General features: G+C 33.1%; 2 protein-coding genes and 1 long non-coding RNA gene across 7 annotated transcripts; 1 reads left to right on the forward strand and 2 right to left on the reverse strand.

The window, feature by feature from the left end:
- Window positions 1–3,750: 3,750 nt before the first annotated feature.
- LOC106796785 (uncharacterized) lies at window positions 3,751–4,718 on the reverse strand. Its single transcript, XR_003265248.2, has 2 exons — window positions 4,582–4,718; window positions 3,751–4,211 (listed from the first exon to the last, which is right to left on the reverse strand). It is a non-coding gene; the product is annotated as an uncharacterized lncRNA (long non-coding RNA).
- On the forward strand, window positions 4,637–7,636 carry LOC100305831 (uncharacterized). Of its 3 annotated transcripts, XM_006600056.4 has the most exons (4): window positions 4,637–4,793; window positions 4,933–5,311; window positions 6,478–6,675; window positions 6,872–7,636. In XM_006600056.4, exons 3-4 carry the CDS (start codon window positions 6,592–6,594, stop codon window positions 7,412–7,414), a joined length of 627 nt encoding a protein of 208 aa, XP_006600119.1. In that variant the 5' UTR covers window positions 4,637–4,793; window positions 4,933–5,311; window positions 6,478–6,591; the 3' UTR covers window positions 7,415–7,636. The 3 variants fall into 3 exon arrangements, with proteins under 3 accessions (XP_006600119.1, XP_014624765.1, NP_001237320.2); XM_014769279.3 differs by lacking the exons at window positions 4,637–4,793; window positions 4,933–5,311 and adding an exon at window positions 6,243–6,370; NM_001250391.2 differs by lacking the exons at window positions 4,637–4,793; window positions 4,933–5,311 and having other exon boundaries at window positions 6,538–6,675; window positions 6,872–7,622.
- A 2,258-nt stretch (window positions 7,637–9,894) lies between these two features.
- Window positions 9,895–13,990, reverse strand: LOC100811047 (BTB/POZ domain-containing protein SR1IP1). Of its 3 annotated transcripts, XM_041011244.1 has the most exons (7): window positions 13,836–13,990; window positions 13,563–13,631; window positions 13,299–13,442; window positions 13,112–13,181; window positions 12,266–12,868; window positions 11,227–11,769; window positions 9,942–10,678 (listed from the first exon to the last, which is right to left on the reverse strand). In XM_041011244.1, the coding sequence occupies exons 3-7, from the start codon at window positions 13,316–13,318 to the stop codon at window positions 10,163–10,165; spliced, it is 1,752 nt and encodes a 583-aa protein (XP_040867178.1). In that variant the 5' UTR covers window positions 13,319–13,442; window positions 13,563–13,631; window positions 13,836–13,990; the 3' UTR covers window positions 9,942–10,162. The 3 variants fall into 3 exon arrangements, with proteins under 3 accessions (XP_006600924.1, XP_040867178.1, XP_040867180.1); XM_006600861.4 differs by lacking the exon at window positions 13,836–13,990 and having other exon boundaries at window positions 9,895–10,678; window positions 13,563–13,758; XM_041011246.1 differs by lacking the exons at window positions 13,563–13,631; window positions 13,836–13,990 and having other exon boundaries at window positions 13,299–13,540.
- Between the last annotated feature and the right edge of the window lie 6,240 nt (window positions 13,991–20,230).

The raw sequence follows: 20,230 nt of genomic DNA on the forward strand, positions 1-20,230 counted from the left end.
CCTGAAATTGACTTCAAAGAAACATTTGCACCAATTGTTCGCCCACAGACAATCAAGATCATTCTCACCTTAACCTTTGGCAATAATTGCTAGATGCATCAACTTGATGTCAACAATGCATTCCTTTAAGGATTGTAGACAAAGGATCAAGCCGATGTTTTGATGATGCCAAAAGATCACATGCGTCTCAAAGCTTTATTCAAGACAAAGCAATTAAAGATATTCAAGATAGATGATCAAGACAGTCTATAGAGTCTTAGAAAGGGTATATTAAATAGGAAGGGAATTCCAATTGAAGTAGCAAAAGCTTTGGCCAAGAAAATTAAATTAAAAAGTCTTTTACAAGAAATTTACTCTCTGGTAATCGATTACCAGAGGATGTAATCGATTACCAGTGGCCAAAACTGATTTACAACAGCTATTAAAATTTGAATTCAAAATTTGTCCTGTGTAATCGATTACACATATATGGTAATCGATTACCAGCAGTTTCTGAACGTTTTAATTCAAATTTTAAAGATTGTAATCGATTACATATATACTGTAATCGATTACCAGAGCAGATTTTTAGAAAATATTCTCAACAGTCACATCTTTTTATGTGGTTCTTGAATGGCTATCAAAGGCCTATATATATGTGACTTGAGACACGAATTTGCTAAGAGTTTTTCAGAACAAAAAGGTCTTATCCTCTTATAAAGCAAAATCGTTTTATCCTCTTACAAATTCCTTGTCCAAATTACTTGTGATTCAATAAGGAATTATTTGAGTGCTCAAATTGTTCAATTTATCTCTTTCAAGAGAGATTTCTTCTTTTCTTCTTCTTCATTCTGAAAAGGGATTAAGAGACCGAGGGTCTCTTGTTGTGAAAAAATTCTAAACACAAAGGAAGGGTTGTCCTTGTGTGTTTAGAACTTGTAAAAGGAATTTACAAGATAGTGGAACTCTCAAGCGGGTTGCTTGGGGACTGGACGTAGGCACAAGGGTGTGGCCGAACCAGTATAAACCTGAGTTTGCATTTTCTCTTCCCTTAAACTCCTTTATTTATTATTATTTTACATTCGTATTCAAATTGTTCTATTTGAATCAATATTTAAGAAATTCATTATTAAGGGAATTTATAACTTGAATAGAAAGTGAAATAGAATTTTTAATTGGGGAAATAAGTTGTAATATCTTAATTCAACCCCCCTTCTTAAGATATCTGAGGCCATTTGTCCAACAAGGATCCCTCCATGAAGAAGTATACATGGTCCAACCTCTTGGTCTTAAAGACTTTCAACACTTGAACCATGTTTGCAAACTCCATAAAGCAATCTATGGTCTAAGACAAGCATTGAGAGTCTGACATGATGCTTTAAAATCTTTGATTATATCATATGGGTTCATCACGAGCAAAAGTGACCTATCTCTCTTCAAATACACCAACAAACATGGGATCACCTACTTCTATAGTCTATGTGATTGACCTTCTCTTCACATGCAATGACACAAGATTCATGATTGACTTTATTGCCTCATAGTCATCTCATTTTTCTTTCACAAATATGGGCACGCCACATTATTTCTTGGGCATTGAACTAGTTCCCACTACCTTTGCCATTCTACTCTCCTAACAAAAGTTCATAAGAGATATTCGTGAACGTTTTGACATAGTAGAATCAAAACCGTCTCTCACTCCCTTATTTGCAACATCAACTCTCAAGTTACATCATGGAACATTAGCTAGTGATGCCACCAAATATCATCAAATCATTAAGCCCCAACAATACCTGAACCTCACCGACCCGACCTTTCCTTTGCCATCAATGAACTTGCCTAGTACATACACAAACCAACAAACCTTCATCCCTAACACCTTAAAAGGCTTCTATTATACCTCAAATCCATCATCAACCTTGGCATCATCGTTAAGAAACCAACCTCACTAAACTTGATTGCATATAACAATGCAAATGCGGGGGAGGAGGGGTAATGTTGATGATGAAACCTCGACCTTAATTTACGTTGTTTTCTTTGGAGGCAACCCTATCTCTTGGCACTCATGGGAACAATGTATCATTGCTCGATCATCAACATAAGCTAAATAGAGTAGTTGCAACCGTAACTGTGGAGGTTATGTGGCTTCATAACATACTCTAAGAGCTTCAAGTGCCACTTAGCTTGTTTACCATAATTTTATGGATTGATTGCAACCGTAACAGTGGAGGTTATATGGCTTCACAACATACTCTAAGAGATTCAAGTGCCACTTAGCTTGTTTACCATAATTTTATGGATTGCAACCGTGAATGTTATGTGGCTTCACAACATACTCTTAGAGCTTCAAGTGCCACTTAGCTTGTCTCCCATAATTTTATGTGATAATGTCAACACCACCTACTTGAGCTCAAATCCATTGTTACACTCGTGAATGAAACATATCTCTTTGCACTATGACTTTGTTTGTGAACAAGTCCAAGTTGGAAAACTCAGAGTCTCCTATGTCTCCACCAAGGATTAGATTGGTGACGTCCTGATCAAACCACTACCAACTGCTAGATTCAAGGACTTAACAACCAAGATGTGCATTGTCGAGGACAACTACATCTTGTGGGGGTATATTAGTGTATAACAATAATTTGAATTTATTTAAATTAAAGACAATAATAGAAAAATTAAAGTTCAAATGTATTCTAGATAATTAAAATTGATGCTTATCTATTTATCCTTGATGAAATAGATTGTATATATTACTAGAATTCAGTTTCATTTATATATATATATATGTGTGTGTGTGGGGGTCTTGAGCACCATAAACAATGTTGAATTGAAATCCTACTTTTTTTAAACTTTTATATGTTGGTTGTTATAAACTTTTTGTACTTGTTTTTATTCTTATGGATTAAAAAAAACAAATACTTGTTAATTGTTATATTTTATTAATTTTCATTTTAAATTCTTCACTAATATTACAATAATTAATTAACACACTTCACAAACTTAAGTAAATCAACCGTGACACTTCCATTTTCTTATTTAATCAAATGTGTCAAATCATAGGGAATCTCTGGATCTATGAGCACCTAAGAATTTTCCTCCCTTAGTTTATTTTTTTTCTCTAAATGAATACGTATGATTTTCTCCGTAGTTTAGTAAAGTTTATATAAGTATTATTATCTATCAGGGTTTCCCATTTCCTAGTTTTTTTTGCCTGGGTTCGTTGCTGTCGTTGAATATCCAATTCAAATGGGACCAAACAATAACGCAAGCCCGTATATAGGTCAGCCTTTTCTGCAAACTCAAAGGACCCACCACCCCATAAGAATGCACCTTCTAGCCCCGGCAACGCGTGCTTCCACTCCACGTCCATTTCCATGTCCTCTTTTTTTTATTATTAATTTTCTTCTATTCTATATTTAAATAATAATAATATAATTTAAAGTATTAGTACAATGTAAGATCTTATTATATTTTACGTGTTCTCTGTGCAAAATTTATATAGACTAACATTAGCCACATTTCATAAGTGTGACTAATTTATGACCTATGGATGGAGACACGGTAGTTTCTGACAAGAAAAAAATTATTAATAATAATGTACATACATTTCTAAAAGAGAGAGAAGCTTAGCCTCACAAGCATGTGTGTGGTCATCTTGATAAGGACAAGGGTATTACACACATGGATCTAATTCTAATCCTATGCCAATACGTATTATTATGCTTCCTATGTTATTATATGGATTAGCGTACATATATACCCGTAACGTATGCACATCCGTTTGTAAATTAAAATGTATAAAGGGAGCACAACCATGCATTAATATTATTACACTAACATATAGCACACCCACATGGCCAGTTAACATCTATAATCATTGCCACGGGTCTTCCCTGCTGAAAAAGCCCATCAAATAGCATATTGCACCACCTATTTTGGCATAGTACAGGTACGAAACATCCATCATAATTGATGATTCACTGTTTGCTTGCTCCATCAATGCCATAGAACCGAACTAAAGAATTAAGGAAGGGATAAACCCATGATTTTGTGTCCCCTTTTTTTAATGTGTGAAAAACTGAAACACACCTATAGCTGGATGATCCTGAGGCCAGTTTCTAGCCTGGACAACTACGAGAGATACCCACTTATCGTACGGTCAGGACCCAACTGTCGGCGGCAGAGAAGATGCCACCTTAAGCTCCCTCACATTATGGGCACGCTTGCTACTGAACACGTAGATCAATTAATATAAAATTATTTCAATTTTAAAAATGTAATTGCATTAAATACTCAAAGAAAAAAAACTTTGTTGCACATAGTATACTTAGTTAGCTAGAATAGAATTGTCTCTAACAAAAGATACCTCTTAAGGAAAAAAAATCATTATAGGCATGCTTCAATTATAGAATAATAACAATATAATGTGTGCAATTGGAGACCAACTATTTTATTGTGTAGAAATTTTAGGTGCATGTGATTCACCCTCAGCAGGCTATGTAGGCTATGCTGTTCTGTTGATGATTTGTCTTGAGCAAAACAAGGCCTTGTGATCCTCAACAATTATATATTAATTTTTAAAAATAATGCTAATAATACCTGTATTTGTTTATCTGTTCTCCTTTCTTTACTCCTAATTTAATATATCTGCATTGCTGGACCTGTCTCAGGCATCTCGTCCACAAAACTTGAATCACATTGGTCAAGGCACTGGGATTTGTTTGGCATGCCTCTAACCTCATGCAATAGCACCTTGGTTTCCGTGTTCTTAAGAGAAAGAATCTTAAATTCCACAACAGTTCTGTTATATTGTACAGTAGTCTTCTATTTAATCCCCAACAGTATATATATTAATTTTTAAAAATAATGCTAATAATACCTGTATTTGTTTATCTGTTCTCCTTTCTTTACTCCTAATTTAATATATCTGCATTGCTGGACCTGTCTCAGGCATCTCGTCCACAAAACTTGAATCACATTGGTCAAGGCACTGGGATTTGTTTGGCATGCCTCTAACCTCATGCAATAGCACCTTGGTTTCCGTGTTCTTAAGAGAAAGAATCTTAAATTCCACAACAGTTCTGTTATATTGTACAGTAGTCTTCTATTTAATCCCCAACAGTATATACTGACCACCCTGATGGGGAATGTGAGAGCAGATTAGCAGAGTCTTTCATCAAAGTAAACAAGGTTGTCGCTTAAGTTGTGTTGGAAAGGAAAAGAGTTTCTTTTCTTTTCTTGTGTCTTTACTTCTGAGATCTCCTTTTGTTCTCTTGTCTTCTTGTTCATCATAAAATTGTGGTGTCCTCAGCTAATTGAATTGTGACAGGTTAGAACCTATATTCTATTTCTCATAATCTTTTGCATGCTTTGCAGTAATTCAGTGATTTCCTATCTTTTAATTAACTTATGTTTGGTTCTAGGAAGGCTCTCAAAAACTAAATCCAATTGTTGTTCTTGATAAGCATATTCTTTGTTAAATTTACTAGTTGACTTTTTAAACTAATACACACACCCCTTCTTCCCTTTTGGTCAGCAAATTTTGTTTCATATACTATGTCATATTGTTATGTTTTTTGGAGGGTGGGGCTGGGTTTGCATAACTTTAATGAGGGTGCTACAAAGTTTCTCTATTGAGCATTGAAGATGATATGTTAATATGTGTTTGGAATTTATATCATGTCATTGGTATGATAGTTTAGTGTCAAGGGAGAATAAAACAAACAAATATAGAATCCTCAAGAATTTTTTTCTGAAAAGTGAGAGAGTTTGCTATCTTATGCATGAGGATATGCTTTGTTTTGGCATCATGCCGGGCCTATGTTGAGAACCATAGTACGTTCTAAAAGATTGCACAAAATCGTAGCCTAAATCATTCACTCTTTTAAATCTCTATTCTCTAGAGTAATAGAGATGGATGTCTGCAGATAGTGTAACAAAGGGGAAAAAAACATTATGACAGAAACAAAAATTATGGTACAGATTCCGTGAATGAGAGAGAAACTGATAAAGGAAAGTGAAAGGGTTAAAAAAAAAACCTGTTGATGGGGCTTTTCCATATGACCCTAACTATAATGATATTGCTTCTCCAAGCATTCTTTTTTAAAACTACTGGGTATGAAAAGAAGAGAAAAAATGTTTGCTTGGTCGTGCATTTAAATATTGCAATAATTGAACGGATAACATGAATAATGACATCATGCGTGGGTATGTATGAGAAGTTATAATTATGGTTAGGAAAATTCAACTGATAAAAGTGTCGGGAGATATTTTTTTCTTTTTTATTTTTTGCTGGGGTTCAGTCGAATGTGGTCCAAAGTTTTGAAAGGAGAGCAAGAAAAGGAACAGACAAATTATACTAAAAGGAAGTTGATGCCATGCTTTCATTGTAACCATGCTTTCATTGAACCACCTTGTTTTCTATATAAAAGCTTTTCAGTTTTCAATCTTTCATTGAATTTTCCTCACTTAAGCTTATATAACTTATATATGAAGGTAGTAGAGTCATATCATAAAGAAGCAAGTCTGAATACAAGTTTCCAACAAAAAAGAGTTAATTGTGTATCACTAGTTCAAAGTTCACCTTCTCAGAAGCTACATAGATCACTGATGGAGAAGCTTGTCAGGTCCAGTTGCAACAAAGAATACATGAGGATGGCCATGTTAAAACATGAAGAAACTTTCAAAGAACAGGTACTTCTTCTCTTTCTATTCCTTCAGAATATTGTTCCTCAACCATGATTTCTATTCCTTCAGAAGGTTGACTTAAAGTGTGGTATCAACTTCACTAATGTGATTGCTCATGGTCTATTGCTGAAAATCTCCCCGGTGTTTAGTGTTTAGCCCCCCTCAATTGCACAACAGAAAGTCATGAGAATGTTTTTCACAGGTATACGAGCTTCATCGTTTGTACAGGATTCAGAAGATACTGATGCAAAACATGGAAGCCAGAAGAGGAATCGAAGCGAGCGAAGAAGAATGGCACTTCAAGAATGGCATTGGTTTAACTCACAAAGGTGCACAAGAAAAGCCTCAAATTAAATTTGACCTTGAAAGTCCTGCAGAGGAACACATTGCAGAATCAGAAGATGGGGTGCTAGAAGTCATCGATGAGACCGAGATTGAGCTGACATTAGGCCCGTCGAGTTACAACCGAAGGAAGAAAGTTGAGACACCGCTAACTTCAGATTCAGGACACAGCTTGTCTTCTTCTTCTAGTGGATCCAGCCATGTGAACAAGACAAGATGTCATGGCAGTCACACTAGAGAAGAATCAAGTGGAAGCATAATTCGGCTTGTCCAGGTGCCGGGTTCAACACCAGGATACCAAAGTGGAATTAGAAACAGTTTTGATATTGAAGAACAATTAAGACAAGAGAGATTAAAACAGTCACCTTGGCTTTTCCAAGTGTTGAATCTGAACATGACTTGAAAGAAAGAAAAAAGAAAATTCTATGGTCAATGTGATATATTTTAAGTTTCTGTTTTATGAGCTAAGACTAACTTTGTGGATGATGTTTGTGTTGAATGTTCAGCCAAATTATTGAGTGTGATAGGATTTGATATGTCTATCATATGAGATAGCTTTTTTCCCCTGGTACCAAAACCCATTACTATTCACAATTCGCAATTCACATGCCACTGATATTTCTTTGGTCCTGCAGTTTCTCTCATTCCTTGCCACTAAAAACCGCACAATCATCCTTTCATACATTGCCAAGGCCAACTATGTAGAATTTATTAAAATCAGCAGTTTATCACTTTCTGTGGAAGACTATGAGATATTTCATTTTAATAAGATTCCCACCATCCAATTCAGTCTTTCAACGGAGAAACTTTAGATACCAATTTTTCCTACGGTCTAAATCGGGTCAACAGTGTTAAGAAATTACATTTTACAGTGGTTTAAAATTGTCACTAACTGTCAAAAACATATAATATCATCATTTTAATTTAGATGACATTACTAAATAAAATCAATTTTAAAAATTAAATAATCAAATTAAGTCCAAAATAAATTAGAGGACTAAATCGAACCTAAATAAACAAATTAAAGGATAAAAAATTAATTTAACCAAAAATAATAAAATATCCAAATTCCCAACTGAAAGTGAATGTTTCTCCAAATAGATCTCTTAAAACCCAATAAATCGTGTTCTTGAAGGAGTGTGGGTGGTTCTTTGCACCTGGCATAAATTTTGGGTGAGAGATCAATGCAAACAGCCAAAAACATTTGATGATATTGCTGTTTTACTACCCTAAACATATTAAGTAGGTAAACAATTTTTTTTTATTCTCTTTCCAATCCAATGTGATTTATTTTCCACCTATCATTCACATAGTAACCAACAAGAAGTTGGAGATCTAGTTCCTGTCTGCCATCAGATGGACATCAGATTCTCCAGCTAATATTAAAACATCCTTTTAACATAGTTTATGTTAGGTCTGTCCCAAAATATATATGTATAACTTATAACTACATTTAATGCCTTTGGAATGTGCATGAATCAAACCTAAACCATGATCTATTTTTCTTGTTAGATGATTAGGCTCTCAGACATCAGCACGGACACTGCTAGGCTGTCACATGAACCATATTACCTTTTCCCAAAGCCTTTTTTATCCCCCAAAGGACTCAATAATTCAAAGACAGACCCCACTAACTGCTGTTACCAGATGTTGTATTCTTCCAGGGATCTTATGGTCGTTGGAAAGATGTATTGTCTGTGTCGCTGTACTGTTACAAGTTGACCCGCTTAATTTTCATGACCACATTTATAAATATGATCAAATTGTACTTTCCTCATATTTACTCTAATAACCCTTGATTCTTTTTTTCTTTTTTTCCTGCTATGTTGATACTAAGCGAAAAACGGATTATTTCTGTTCCTCTCTTTCTTCTTGATCACAGACAGAATTATAAATATCTTTCAAAGAAAAAGGATTATACAATTATCATGAAAAAGTTTTATATTATCAACCAATTACAATCAATCATAATAATAAGTTTATTGACTTTTATAATAATTACTTTAAATGTTATATTAATAGTAAATTATGATTGGACAATAATGTAAAAAAAAATGCTTTAAATTATCCGTGCATGACCATTAAATTCATAGGTTAAACTATTGGCTTAGTTATGTCTTTACTTATACCAGAAAATGATAATTTTATACCTACACAATTTGTTGTACTGATTTATCACCGGTAGAAAAATATTTAGAACAGTTTTATATTGCTTGAAAGTTCTCCCATGTGTTAAATGATAGGGAACTTAACCAAAATTAACTTTTATGCATGTGGAGATATTAAAACTTAACAAAATTCTCATATAGATATTAAAATTTAAAATGAAGACAACTACACTGACTAAATGAATAGTTTAATATTAGAAATCTAAGGGATACAAGGGACCCCAAGTTGATGAGACCAAAAATTTAGAACTCAGAACAATAACAATATAGGACTTCCATAAAAATGTCTCATTGTATTGATGATATGAAAAAAAAAAAAAAAAAAAATATATATATATATATATATATATATATATATATAGAAAATGCACATGATACACTTATTTGTACTTACTATGAAGCACTAACAAGTAACTAATTTTAATAAACCAAGTGATTAACTAACTCTAACAGAATTTTACTCACCTAATAACATTTAACCTTATATAAATATTTGAATAGTCAGCAAGAAGCTATGCACTTTTTTTTTTCTTTTGCACAGCACAAGAGGCTATGCACTTTTTAATTCGTAGAATTAAATGAAATTTCACTACTTGATCAAATTACGCTTTCGTTTGTTGTTTGAAAGAACGAATATGCTGTCATGTAAGATTTTATACTGATTTATGTTTTGTGCACATGGTTGATAAGAACAGCAATGATTTTTCCAATGATAACAGATGATAAATTATTGATTCTATTATTCTTGTAATTATAGAGCATCTATGTCACCTTAGGATGCAACACAATCAGAAATTCTGCATTACTTTTGGTTTTTACCAACCTTTACAAATTACATATTAAAGTTATTATTTACTTAAGCATAATTAAATATAATCTACACAAGTATAACAGTGAAGTAAAACTAGTCCTGTTTACAAGCCTAAGAAAACAAAGATAGAACATTAGAACTTGTATACCCTGCAGACATAACGATCTTATTCTTAGGATATGGAATGGCGTCGATTCTTATCAGGTTTTACGCGACCTTTGGGAGGTATAGTGGCAGCATCGCCACGTGAAAAAGGAGAAAGACGACCAAGCTTTTTGGACACAGAGTTAATGAATGACTTTCTAGGCAGAGGAGGCTTATCAGCAGAGCGTGAAGCATAAATCACAGGACTACTTGATGCTGATCTAATTGAAGTTCTCTCAAACTCTTTTAGTCTCATTTTCAGTTTCACTATCTCTAGTTTCAGGTCTTGGTTTTCTCTTCGCAAGATGGAGAGCTCGTTGGGAGATGAATTTACCTTGTCAAGGAAGTTAGGAGAATCCCAGCCTGCACTGCTATCCATGGAATCGCGAAGGCGTTGCTGTTCGTAGTAGAGAACTTGAACAACCATTTGAACTGGAAGCCTGTCGTTTTGAGCAGCGTGTGCACACGCCTCTCGTGATAACTTCTGGCAGTCCATCACGCTACACACTTTCTTTTTCTCCATATCACTTAGAATAGGATGAGCCTGAGAGTTTTAAATTTCTACTTTGTCAGCAGTATTCATGATAAACTCGCGTGTAAATATTTTACATAAGAAGAATATTAGAGTTAAATCCTTGAATTCAATGACAATACTATTGTATGTTCAATGTTGTTTCAGTGTTACCCCAAATGAGGTTAAATAGCCTATAGTAGATAACTGAGAATTAATTATGTACTTTAAGATGATTGATACAATTTTCTTAATTAACTAATCATCTTCTGTGGGGTTGTTTAATCTCATTTTTACTTGGAGTAAGTTAGATAACCCTGGCAAATCAACTAAATCAAAATCTAAAGCCAATGTGGTGAAGCCTTAGTGTATGTGCTTTGTAGAAGACAGAAATCTAATGTTGTTTTGCAAAATACTAAAATGTGATTGTAAGTTCCTGTACTAACAGAAAACACATCCATAATTTGTTACACATGCAGATAATATCAATGGTTGAGTTGGATTTAATAAAAGTTATATCAGTAGGAGAAAATCAGTTTCTATTATTAGCACTAGTGAGAGTATTAGTTTTAGAACCTCACCTTAAGATAGATGTCTATGGCTCTATACATCCCATCTTCTGTTTCTCTTGATTGGTCAGGAATTAGTTCAGCAACAGTGATGAATTTTGAAACAGCTAAATTTCTGTCAGTGGCTATCTCAGCAAGGTAATTCTCCATCAACTTTCCAACCCAATAAACATCACTTTGAGGAGGAGAAAAATACTCATCATCTGCATTATATGGTGAATGATCTTCCTTTTCAGATTGAAGGTAATTCATCATGATTCGCTGCACCGTATCTACATCAAATAATGTGTCCCCAGTGAAAGAATAAGAAGGAATTAGAAGATCATCTAAAACAGCATGTCCTAACTGCAGTGACATCCTCTTTTCCAAATCAAGCCTGCAAGCAACCGTTGTCTCAAGATATATTGCTGCCCTAAGCAACATAGAAAGAAAGCTCACTGACATTGCATTCTTCTCCCTTGGCAGAAGGCTCACTAGTGTCTCCAAAACAACCCTCTTTTCATGCTCTTCTTGTGCTTCAACTTCAATCTTCTTCCTATCCTTTCCAAATATCTCCTGCTCCAACAAAAGAATGTTTCATGATTCAGTTTGTATTTTGATTAAATGTGGTAGTTAATCATTATTATTTGTTATAATTAATTATACAAATTATGTTTTAGCTTTAAATATATTATTTTATATAAAAAGTAATTTTAAGACAATTATTTTTGTTTAAATTCTTTAAAGTACTAATATAATTTTCATATGTTGTCCATGTAAAAAAAATAATTTACAATGTGAATTAATCAGAATTCATTTAAAGTATAACTTTTAAGTAGTTATTAAAAAGTTTAATAAACTTATCATAGAAGTGACAATATAAAAATTCTTTACAACAAGAACATTTAGAAAAGATACACAATTATTTATAAAAGTTGATTTTGTATTTGAAACAATTATTTGTTAAGGGTAATCACAAGAGTGAATATTTTCAATGCACAAAGTCAATAACATATCAAACCATGTTTATTTGTATGTTTTCAATCTTTTGGGTAAGGGGTCTTAGTCTTACCAAACCTCGTAGAGATTTCTGTGCATAGAGCATAATGACAGGGCCAAGAGCAAACTGTTTAAACCCTCTTGCCATCATTGCAATAAGAACTCTTTGAAAGATGTCAATTCTGAGAACTGTGAGATCCTCAGCCCACCAATGAACCACTGGCCTTTGGTGAGAAGCCATGCCAATGCCATCAGTACCAATAATGTCACCTCTCATAGATGAACAGAATTGAGTCTCCTTGGAGGCTATGAATGCAATAGCATCTATGCATCTGCTCACCAGTTTTGCCTTCTCTGCAATCGGAAGGAGGCGTTCCGACACGTGTAAGATCGACGCGGCCCCGGAAATAGTCTTGAGTGCCACTTCATTCAAGTAAGAATCAGCCCTTCCCACCAAATTTCCAACTGAGTAATCCTCTGTCATGTCAAGGTACTCTGCCACGCAACGAAGCATAGCGATGTTTTCGATGCTTATTTCAAAGTTTATGCCATAGCAGAACTTTGTTGCCAGTTCAAATGCTTCTGCTCCACCAGGGACATCATAGAGTTCAATGAAGGCATCACTTGATTCTGAGACCAGTTTCCCTATGTATCCACTCTTGGAAACTAATGGAAACTGCAAATTGCATATCAAGATATAAGAAACTCAGTAATTATTGAATCCCAAATTAACAATCATTAATCTAAGTGTTATGGTTGTAGATAAAAAGCATAAAATTGGGTGAATAATATTAAGCAAGTAACAGTTGCTTGACAATTGCCAAGAAATAGAAAGTGTTATTCTCCATTTAATGATCCTATCTATGATTAATAATTTAATATATGCTGCAAAGTGTTTGTGTATGAATTGGTTCAGTACCTTATGTAACGAAAAGGAAACTTCGCCAACTTGAATGGTGACATCACTTGGAATCTCATGAGAATAAGCCCTGCAATCAAATAGTTCAAGTCACGAGTTTTAGCAAATGTACGTTACATAAGAAAGTTAGGAACGTTTGTTATAAAGAGCCACCAAAGAAGGAGTTTTAGAAGATGAGGAAACATACCATTCACTTGCTCTCTTCATGGCACTAGAAATAAAATAAGCTCCTAATTCTTTCAGAGACAAATCACTAGCAGCTGTCGTAGATTATTATTTCTCTTGTCATCATCGACCATGTCAGAGACAGAATTCCAGGTGGCTATAGTTTCTTTACCGTACGGTTGACGATGAAGCACAAAGAAAGGTAGCAAAAATATTAAGACAATATTATATATATATATTATATATACATGTTCAGGGCAAAAGGGTAAGGAAGTAGAGTGCTTACTTTATATTATATCCCTTTGAAATATTATTCGAATGAGAAGCTCCATGGATAATGAGGGGGAGTTAAGACCTGAAGATCATGAAACAAATAATTAACTTTTATGAAATCCCAAAGTAGGGTCTTGTTGCATGCAAGAAAATCAACCCTATTGAGGGTACAGCGAGGAATATGTGTTTTTGTGGTGTGTGGTGTGTGGTGTGTGGTGTGTGGTTTGTGCTTTAAGTGAGTTTTGAGTGTAAAGGATGAGATAGTTGCATGTTGGTTGGCGTCTACCGGGGTCTGGTCTGCACTTTTTCTCCACATGGAAAGTCTCAAGCCACAAACAAGGCTGTTTCATGAACACTTTCCTATCATCGCAAACTAACTGGAAGATTGTTGGGGCTTTAAGATATGTTGATTAATGATAAAAGTTCCATACTTAGATGTATGTTTGGAAAATATTTTGTTAGAAAAGGTAAAATTTAGTAGTATTTATATTGTAATGATTTTTACTTCTTAAAAGATATTTCTTCACCTTCAATTCATGATATCTCTGTACTGTTGTGCATACACACACACACAAAAAAGGGTTGTGACCATTGCAAATTGTGCTACACTGAAATGCAAAAGTAAACATATATGTTGATCCAAATATTATCAAAACGGCCAAAGGAGAAAATGGTTGAAGTTCAACAACCACGATGAATATTAATACATCCTAGGCCAATTATTTTTATATCTGAGTTGATTTTAATTCAAGATGCGGATTCTCGTTTGCACTATTCTTTTATTAGTTTTTTTTTACTCTCTGTTTGGTTAAGAAGAAATTAATAACATGGAAGGAGAGGGGAAAGTAGTAAAGAAAAAGAAATTACACACTTCATATTTGTTATTTGTTTTTTTTTAAGCATCAACTTAATTTTATGAGTGTGATTGATCGTGTTACTAATAAATGGTTGATCTGAATGATATTGAACTTGATACCTTTAAATAAGATCTTAGTACAAATCTTATGGATGAAAAAAATGTGATTAATAAAAAAAATATCATAATAAAATATATCAGGTTTTCTGATAAAGATTAGTTATCAACAATATAAATATTTTGTTTCAATATCATGGTTACATAAAAAAAAACAAAAGAATGATGGAACAAAAAAGCTTTACATCTAACTAATTGAAGTAAAAAAAAAAATCTTATTTATTTTAAATCTCACTATGGGATTAATAGGGTACTTTTTTGTTCACTTACTAATTTTGTTAGCCCTAATTATTATCTCTACATCTATTTGTCATTATCATTACCCCAGTTATTACCACTATTACTATGATCATTATCGTTATCATTTGTATTGCGACAAACTCGATATTCATATTCTTCGTCATTGTTATCATATTTTTCGTCACTACTAGTATGATTAATCATTATCATCCTTGTTCCCATAGTTAATTGTCACTTTTAGATCAATAATTTGTAGTCCAATTTGACTTAACTCACCCACAACTCCTCATAATTACATGTGTAAAAATAAAATTAAGTTTAAATTATTTTTTCTCTAATTTATTATTTAGGTTCAATTTGATCTTTTAATTTTTAAAATCGATTCAACTTGGTTCTCTAATTTTTAAAATCGATTCATTATTTTAAGAAATATGTATTTTATGGTGATTTAAAACCACTTAGTGATAGTTTTGAACCACCACAAAGTATAATTTCGTATGATTTAATCTAAAACATCAAATAGAATCGATTTAAAATATTAAAAAACCAAATTGAATTCAAAGAAAACTAAAGAAATAAATTGAATCTAAAAAATAAACACTAATTTAACCTAAAATTAATAACTTAATTTAAAATTATAATTTTACACTCTAATTCTTTAAACTCAAACATATAAATCATGTTCCTAAACCAATTCGATTCTATCAACCAATAATTTCAATTCATGATAAATTAGTAAGTTGTTCATTTATTAACAATATATATCATTTGTAATTAAAAAAATTCCTATGATGTATTAATAACTTGTTAAAATACTTTTTTTTTGCATTTATATTAATTATTTATGACTATCTAATCTGTAGATGAATTAAACCTATGAAAGACCTTATCAAAATTTGGGAAGACCATCATTCTCCTCTATCACCTCCATTAAATCTATAAGAAATATCCTAACATTGACACCTGGGTATTGTTACAGAAGCAGTGGTAGGATATGCCCCAATATAATGAAAGGCTAGCTCATGTACCAATCAAAGGCATTTTCTATCATCTTGCTCCCTCATCATGTATAATAAGCCAATAACTGTCCCTTTTAGAAGGCAGACTTATCATCAGACAGAAAGATCATTCATATAAATCCATTTCAGTACCAAATGAGTTCTTTATGGATCTTTTCCTTGGATTGGCTCTCCAAATAATGCACCACATAAATCTTATGGCCACCTGTCAAATTCGAAGATACCCTACAACACCACCATTGCTATTATTTTCGTTACAAATCGATCAATCCACTGCTTCTGATACTTCTCGATCGTTAACCACTACGCAACAAATGTAAATAAAAAGTATAAACGACCCAAGTGCATGCCTTAAAGTAGCTGCCCATGCTTGTCGGATTGCTTACTTATTGTGTGTGAGATAATAATAATCTCAGTAATTTACACAATCCGACAACAATATGATACATCTTAAACAAGATAATTTACACAATCAGATTCCAATATGATATATCTTAAACAAGATAAGGAAATAATCATCCTTTGTGCATTCATTAAACAACTGTAGCAATATCCGTGTCAAACAATTGTTGGCTCTCTAATCTTATGCAAGGAAATCTCTTCTTTCTGTGATTACTCAATTTACCATTTTTTTTTCACTTCACATCTAGTTTATTATAAGTGTATTTTGAATTAATTTTGTCTGCGAAATTTTATACACGTTGAATAAACTTTTTAAGTTATTATGATATAGTATGCTGAACCAAAATTTATCCTTTCGAATGGATGAAATATATTCTTGGTTAAATTAAAACATTAGTCTTTACACGTGATTCTTAATTTATTTTAGTTTCTACATAAAAAAATATAATTCAGTCTTACACTTACACATTAAAGAATTATCAAATAAATCTGTGATTTACAATTGTTGTAATTCCATGAAGTATTCATCTTTTTTTTCTTAGATAACAAAAAATTTAGGTAAATTGAATCCTTTTAAATATGAGCTTTTTTGTTATTAATTCGACCGGCCTTTTGTTGGTTTCATAATTTTTTTAAATGCCCATGAACTACTAAATTTAACTATATGACTAACCCTTTCAAAAAAATTACATGACTAACAGATTACATTGTGATTATAAATTTATTTGAAAGCTTTTTCATGTAAGAATTAATAAAAATTAAGTAGTATCATGATTAGGAGAAAAAGTTTAATTTAACATATAGAGTTACATGGAAATATTCTCCATTTCATGTTGTATGGATCGTTCATTATCGAGTAAAATTACTTACAGATCCAAATTTCAGGCAAATGAAAGGATATCAATCCTCAACGTAAATATTACTAGCATTTTTCCTCGGGCTTCATTGAAATTATATTTTTTATGTGTGATAGTACTCTGAATTGGAGGTCAGAGAGCCTCCTAGAAGAAATAAGAGAGAGAGGAAGGAATAATCAAATTCTCCTTCATTCCATGCAATACCAAAATCAAGTATATATCCCAACCACAAAGTTTGCTACTAACTGAATCCTAGCATAATGGATTCCCCTCCCAAAATATCCTAATAACATAATACTAATATATATGCCCCTTCTAGAATTCAATAGATCATTCCCCCTTAATCTAACTAGTACTGATGACTAAGACACATAGTCTTGCCATTTCCTTGGAGTGACAATAGTCCTTTTGGGCCTGATATTGGTCTCCTTAATGGGTTGCCCACCGACATGTTGCTCAAGTGTATCAATTTTTACAATAAAAAATATGGTGTTATAGAATATGACTTTTTTAATGTATTATTTATTTATATTATAAAGCAAATATTGATCTACAAAAATACAAAAGTATTTTTTTCAATATTGATCTACAAAGCAAAGCCAAATGGTCAATGAGCATCAACCTTGGTGCTCTGAGTTAGAAATTCAACCACGACCATATTAGTCTTCATTCCTTCATTCCTGTTTGTTCAACCTTCGACTTTGATTCTTTGTAGGTGTCATATAATCATTTAGGATTAGACGATTCATAATATTAAAAAAAATAATACGAATTCCAGAATAACCATTTTGGAGGATTACTTTTTGCCTTTTGAAGAGATAAAAAATCAACAATGTCAAATGCATTCCGAAATAACGAATCTAGAATATACAACAACATAATTCACCCACCCTTACAAAGTAGTCAATACTAGAATTATGAAAACATAATTCCAAATTAAGTAATTCAAAATGCAGGTTGTTACCGGATTACCTAATCCGAAAATTTTGTTATCATAATTTCGGATAGGTTGTTCCGTAATGGCCTATTGGGCAAATAAATAAATAAAAACCTTTTAATTTGTTTATTATGGATTATCGAAAGTATGGGAAGCTATTGCAAAATGATGCATTTGCAAATGAAGGCTCGGTATTGTTAGGGAACAATAATTTGTGCTTATGCATATAGAAGTTGCGTCTTGTGCGAATTGCAGTTTGTGTTTTGTGTTAATTGTTACTGATATGAATTTGTGAGTTTGATTGTATAAAATTTGAACCAAAAGTTGCACCAATTGAATCTTTTTGTGCTTTAAGTGTTTTAATTGCCTTATACCGGATTTAAGCGGTTAAGGAAAATATGTGAAGACCCACCCTTAGATTTCAGGATGAAATCCAACACACTAACACCACAATTGCGCTGAAGTAATGTTCTGAAATACTCGATCCACCCTTTTCTTTTCATTATCAAAATTTCCTATACACCACTTGTATGTTGGGCCATTGCTTCCTGCCGTTAAGGTGTCAAAGTTGCAACAAGGGAGGTGGGCGGCACCACCACATAAAGGGAAGGAGGAAAGAAGGGTGGGTACACTAGGGTTGAGACAAAAAAAAAAAAGGATTTGTCCCTTTAATTTTCTATAGGGGTGCAAGAAGAAAAAAAGGAAGTGCAGGAAGTAGAAGCCTTATATTTTTGCCCCCTAAAAGCTTAAAGAGTCCACACACCTTAACCCAATAGAAACTCAATATCAATTTACACACCTAGATGACTAAGCACCAACTTGACACTTAGAAGTTGACAACTTCAATAGCATGCAAGGAAGGAATTACCTTTCACTCTATCCTTGAAATGAGTGTCATTCATGTCTCTTCCTACCATACCAATCATACAGTCACCTTCATGCTCTGTTCGGTTGTGAGAAGAGAAATAGAGTAGATGATATTCTAGAATAAGATTTCTCCTCAAGTTAGAGATCTCATATTCCAGAACACCAAAGTGTATTTCACTCTTTCCCTTCGGTCGAGCATGACTTATATAGGGATTCTTAAATATGGTAAGATCTAATAATATCTTATTTCCACAAATCACGGAGATAAAATATAATCCAAGTAAGATATGATTGAAATATAATTAGGATATGATAGGATATGACTAGATTCCCCCAGGCTATAGAATGGGGTGCTATTAGTAGATATGGTCGAAGTGGTCAACCCTAGGCATATTGAGTTGGATTTGATCAGTCCATTGGGTTTGGCTAGTAGCTTAATCCATAGGGCACCACTCAATGGAGACTAAGAGGTACATAGTCTACCAAGTATGATAGTACGAAGAAGTATCAGGAGTATATGCATTTGCTATATCCACTCTCCATTTTTACTAAGTACACTCTCCTTCTTCTTATTTAAACCAAATGACTTAAATAACCTTCTTATCTCAAATCCCCTTCTTTCCCTCGCACAATCGTACACTCTCCTTCAACAATGCACTCCTTCCACAACAAAAAAAACTTTCCCTCTCTCTTTCATTAGAATCCTTCCTTTCTTTCACTTTATTTTTTACTTTCATGACAACAAAATATTATTTTCTTCCTCATTTGCTTGGATTTACTAATCTAGTAGCTTTATCCTCTTGCTATAAACTAGGAAAAGTGCTTACAATCTTTGAATCTCCATACATGGTTTGCGCATTTTGTGATTTGGTTAGAGGTTCAAGTGGTGGGGTATAGATACATTAGAGAGCTTTCTTTGTCTATCACTATACTGAAATGATCATCTTTTTGGATTTTAGAATAGATGTAACGTGTTTTTTTCATTAAATTTTGAAAAATACATTTTTCAAATTTTTTTACTTCGAAAAAGTACTTTCCAGAACCTATAATTATGTGTTTTGAAAAGTAAATTATGAAATGATGTTTAAATTTCTCAAATACAAAAATTAAAGCATTAATTTTGAAGTGTACTTTCTGGAATGATGATATAGGGGCATTTTAGGTATATTGAGTATTTATAATACTAAAGGAAGTATACTTAGAAAAAAAGGAGAGTTGATATAGCAAATGCCAGAGTATAAGTTCATGATCCATTGGGCTTGACCCAATGAAGATCGAAGGGTATATAGTCTTTCATGCTCAAGTACGATAGTACAAAGAGTCTCAAATATAAAGTTTATGATCCATTGGGCTCGACCAATGGCTTAGTCCATTCGGCACAATCCA

Source organism: Glycine max, chromosome 17 (assembly GCF_000004515.6).
Source record: "Glycine max cultivar Williams 82 chromosome 17, Glycine_max_v4.0, whole genome shotgun sequence".
Classification (NCBI taxonomy): Eukaryota; Viridiplantae; Streptophyta; class Magnoliopsida; order Fabales; family Fabaceae; genus Glycine; species Glycine max.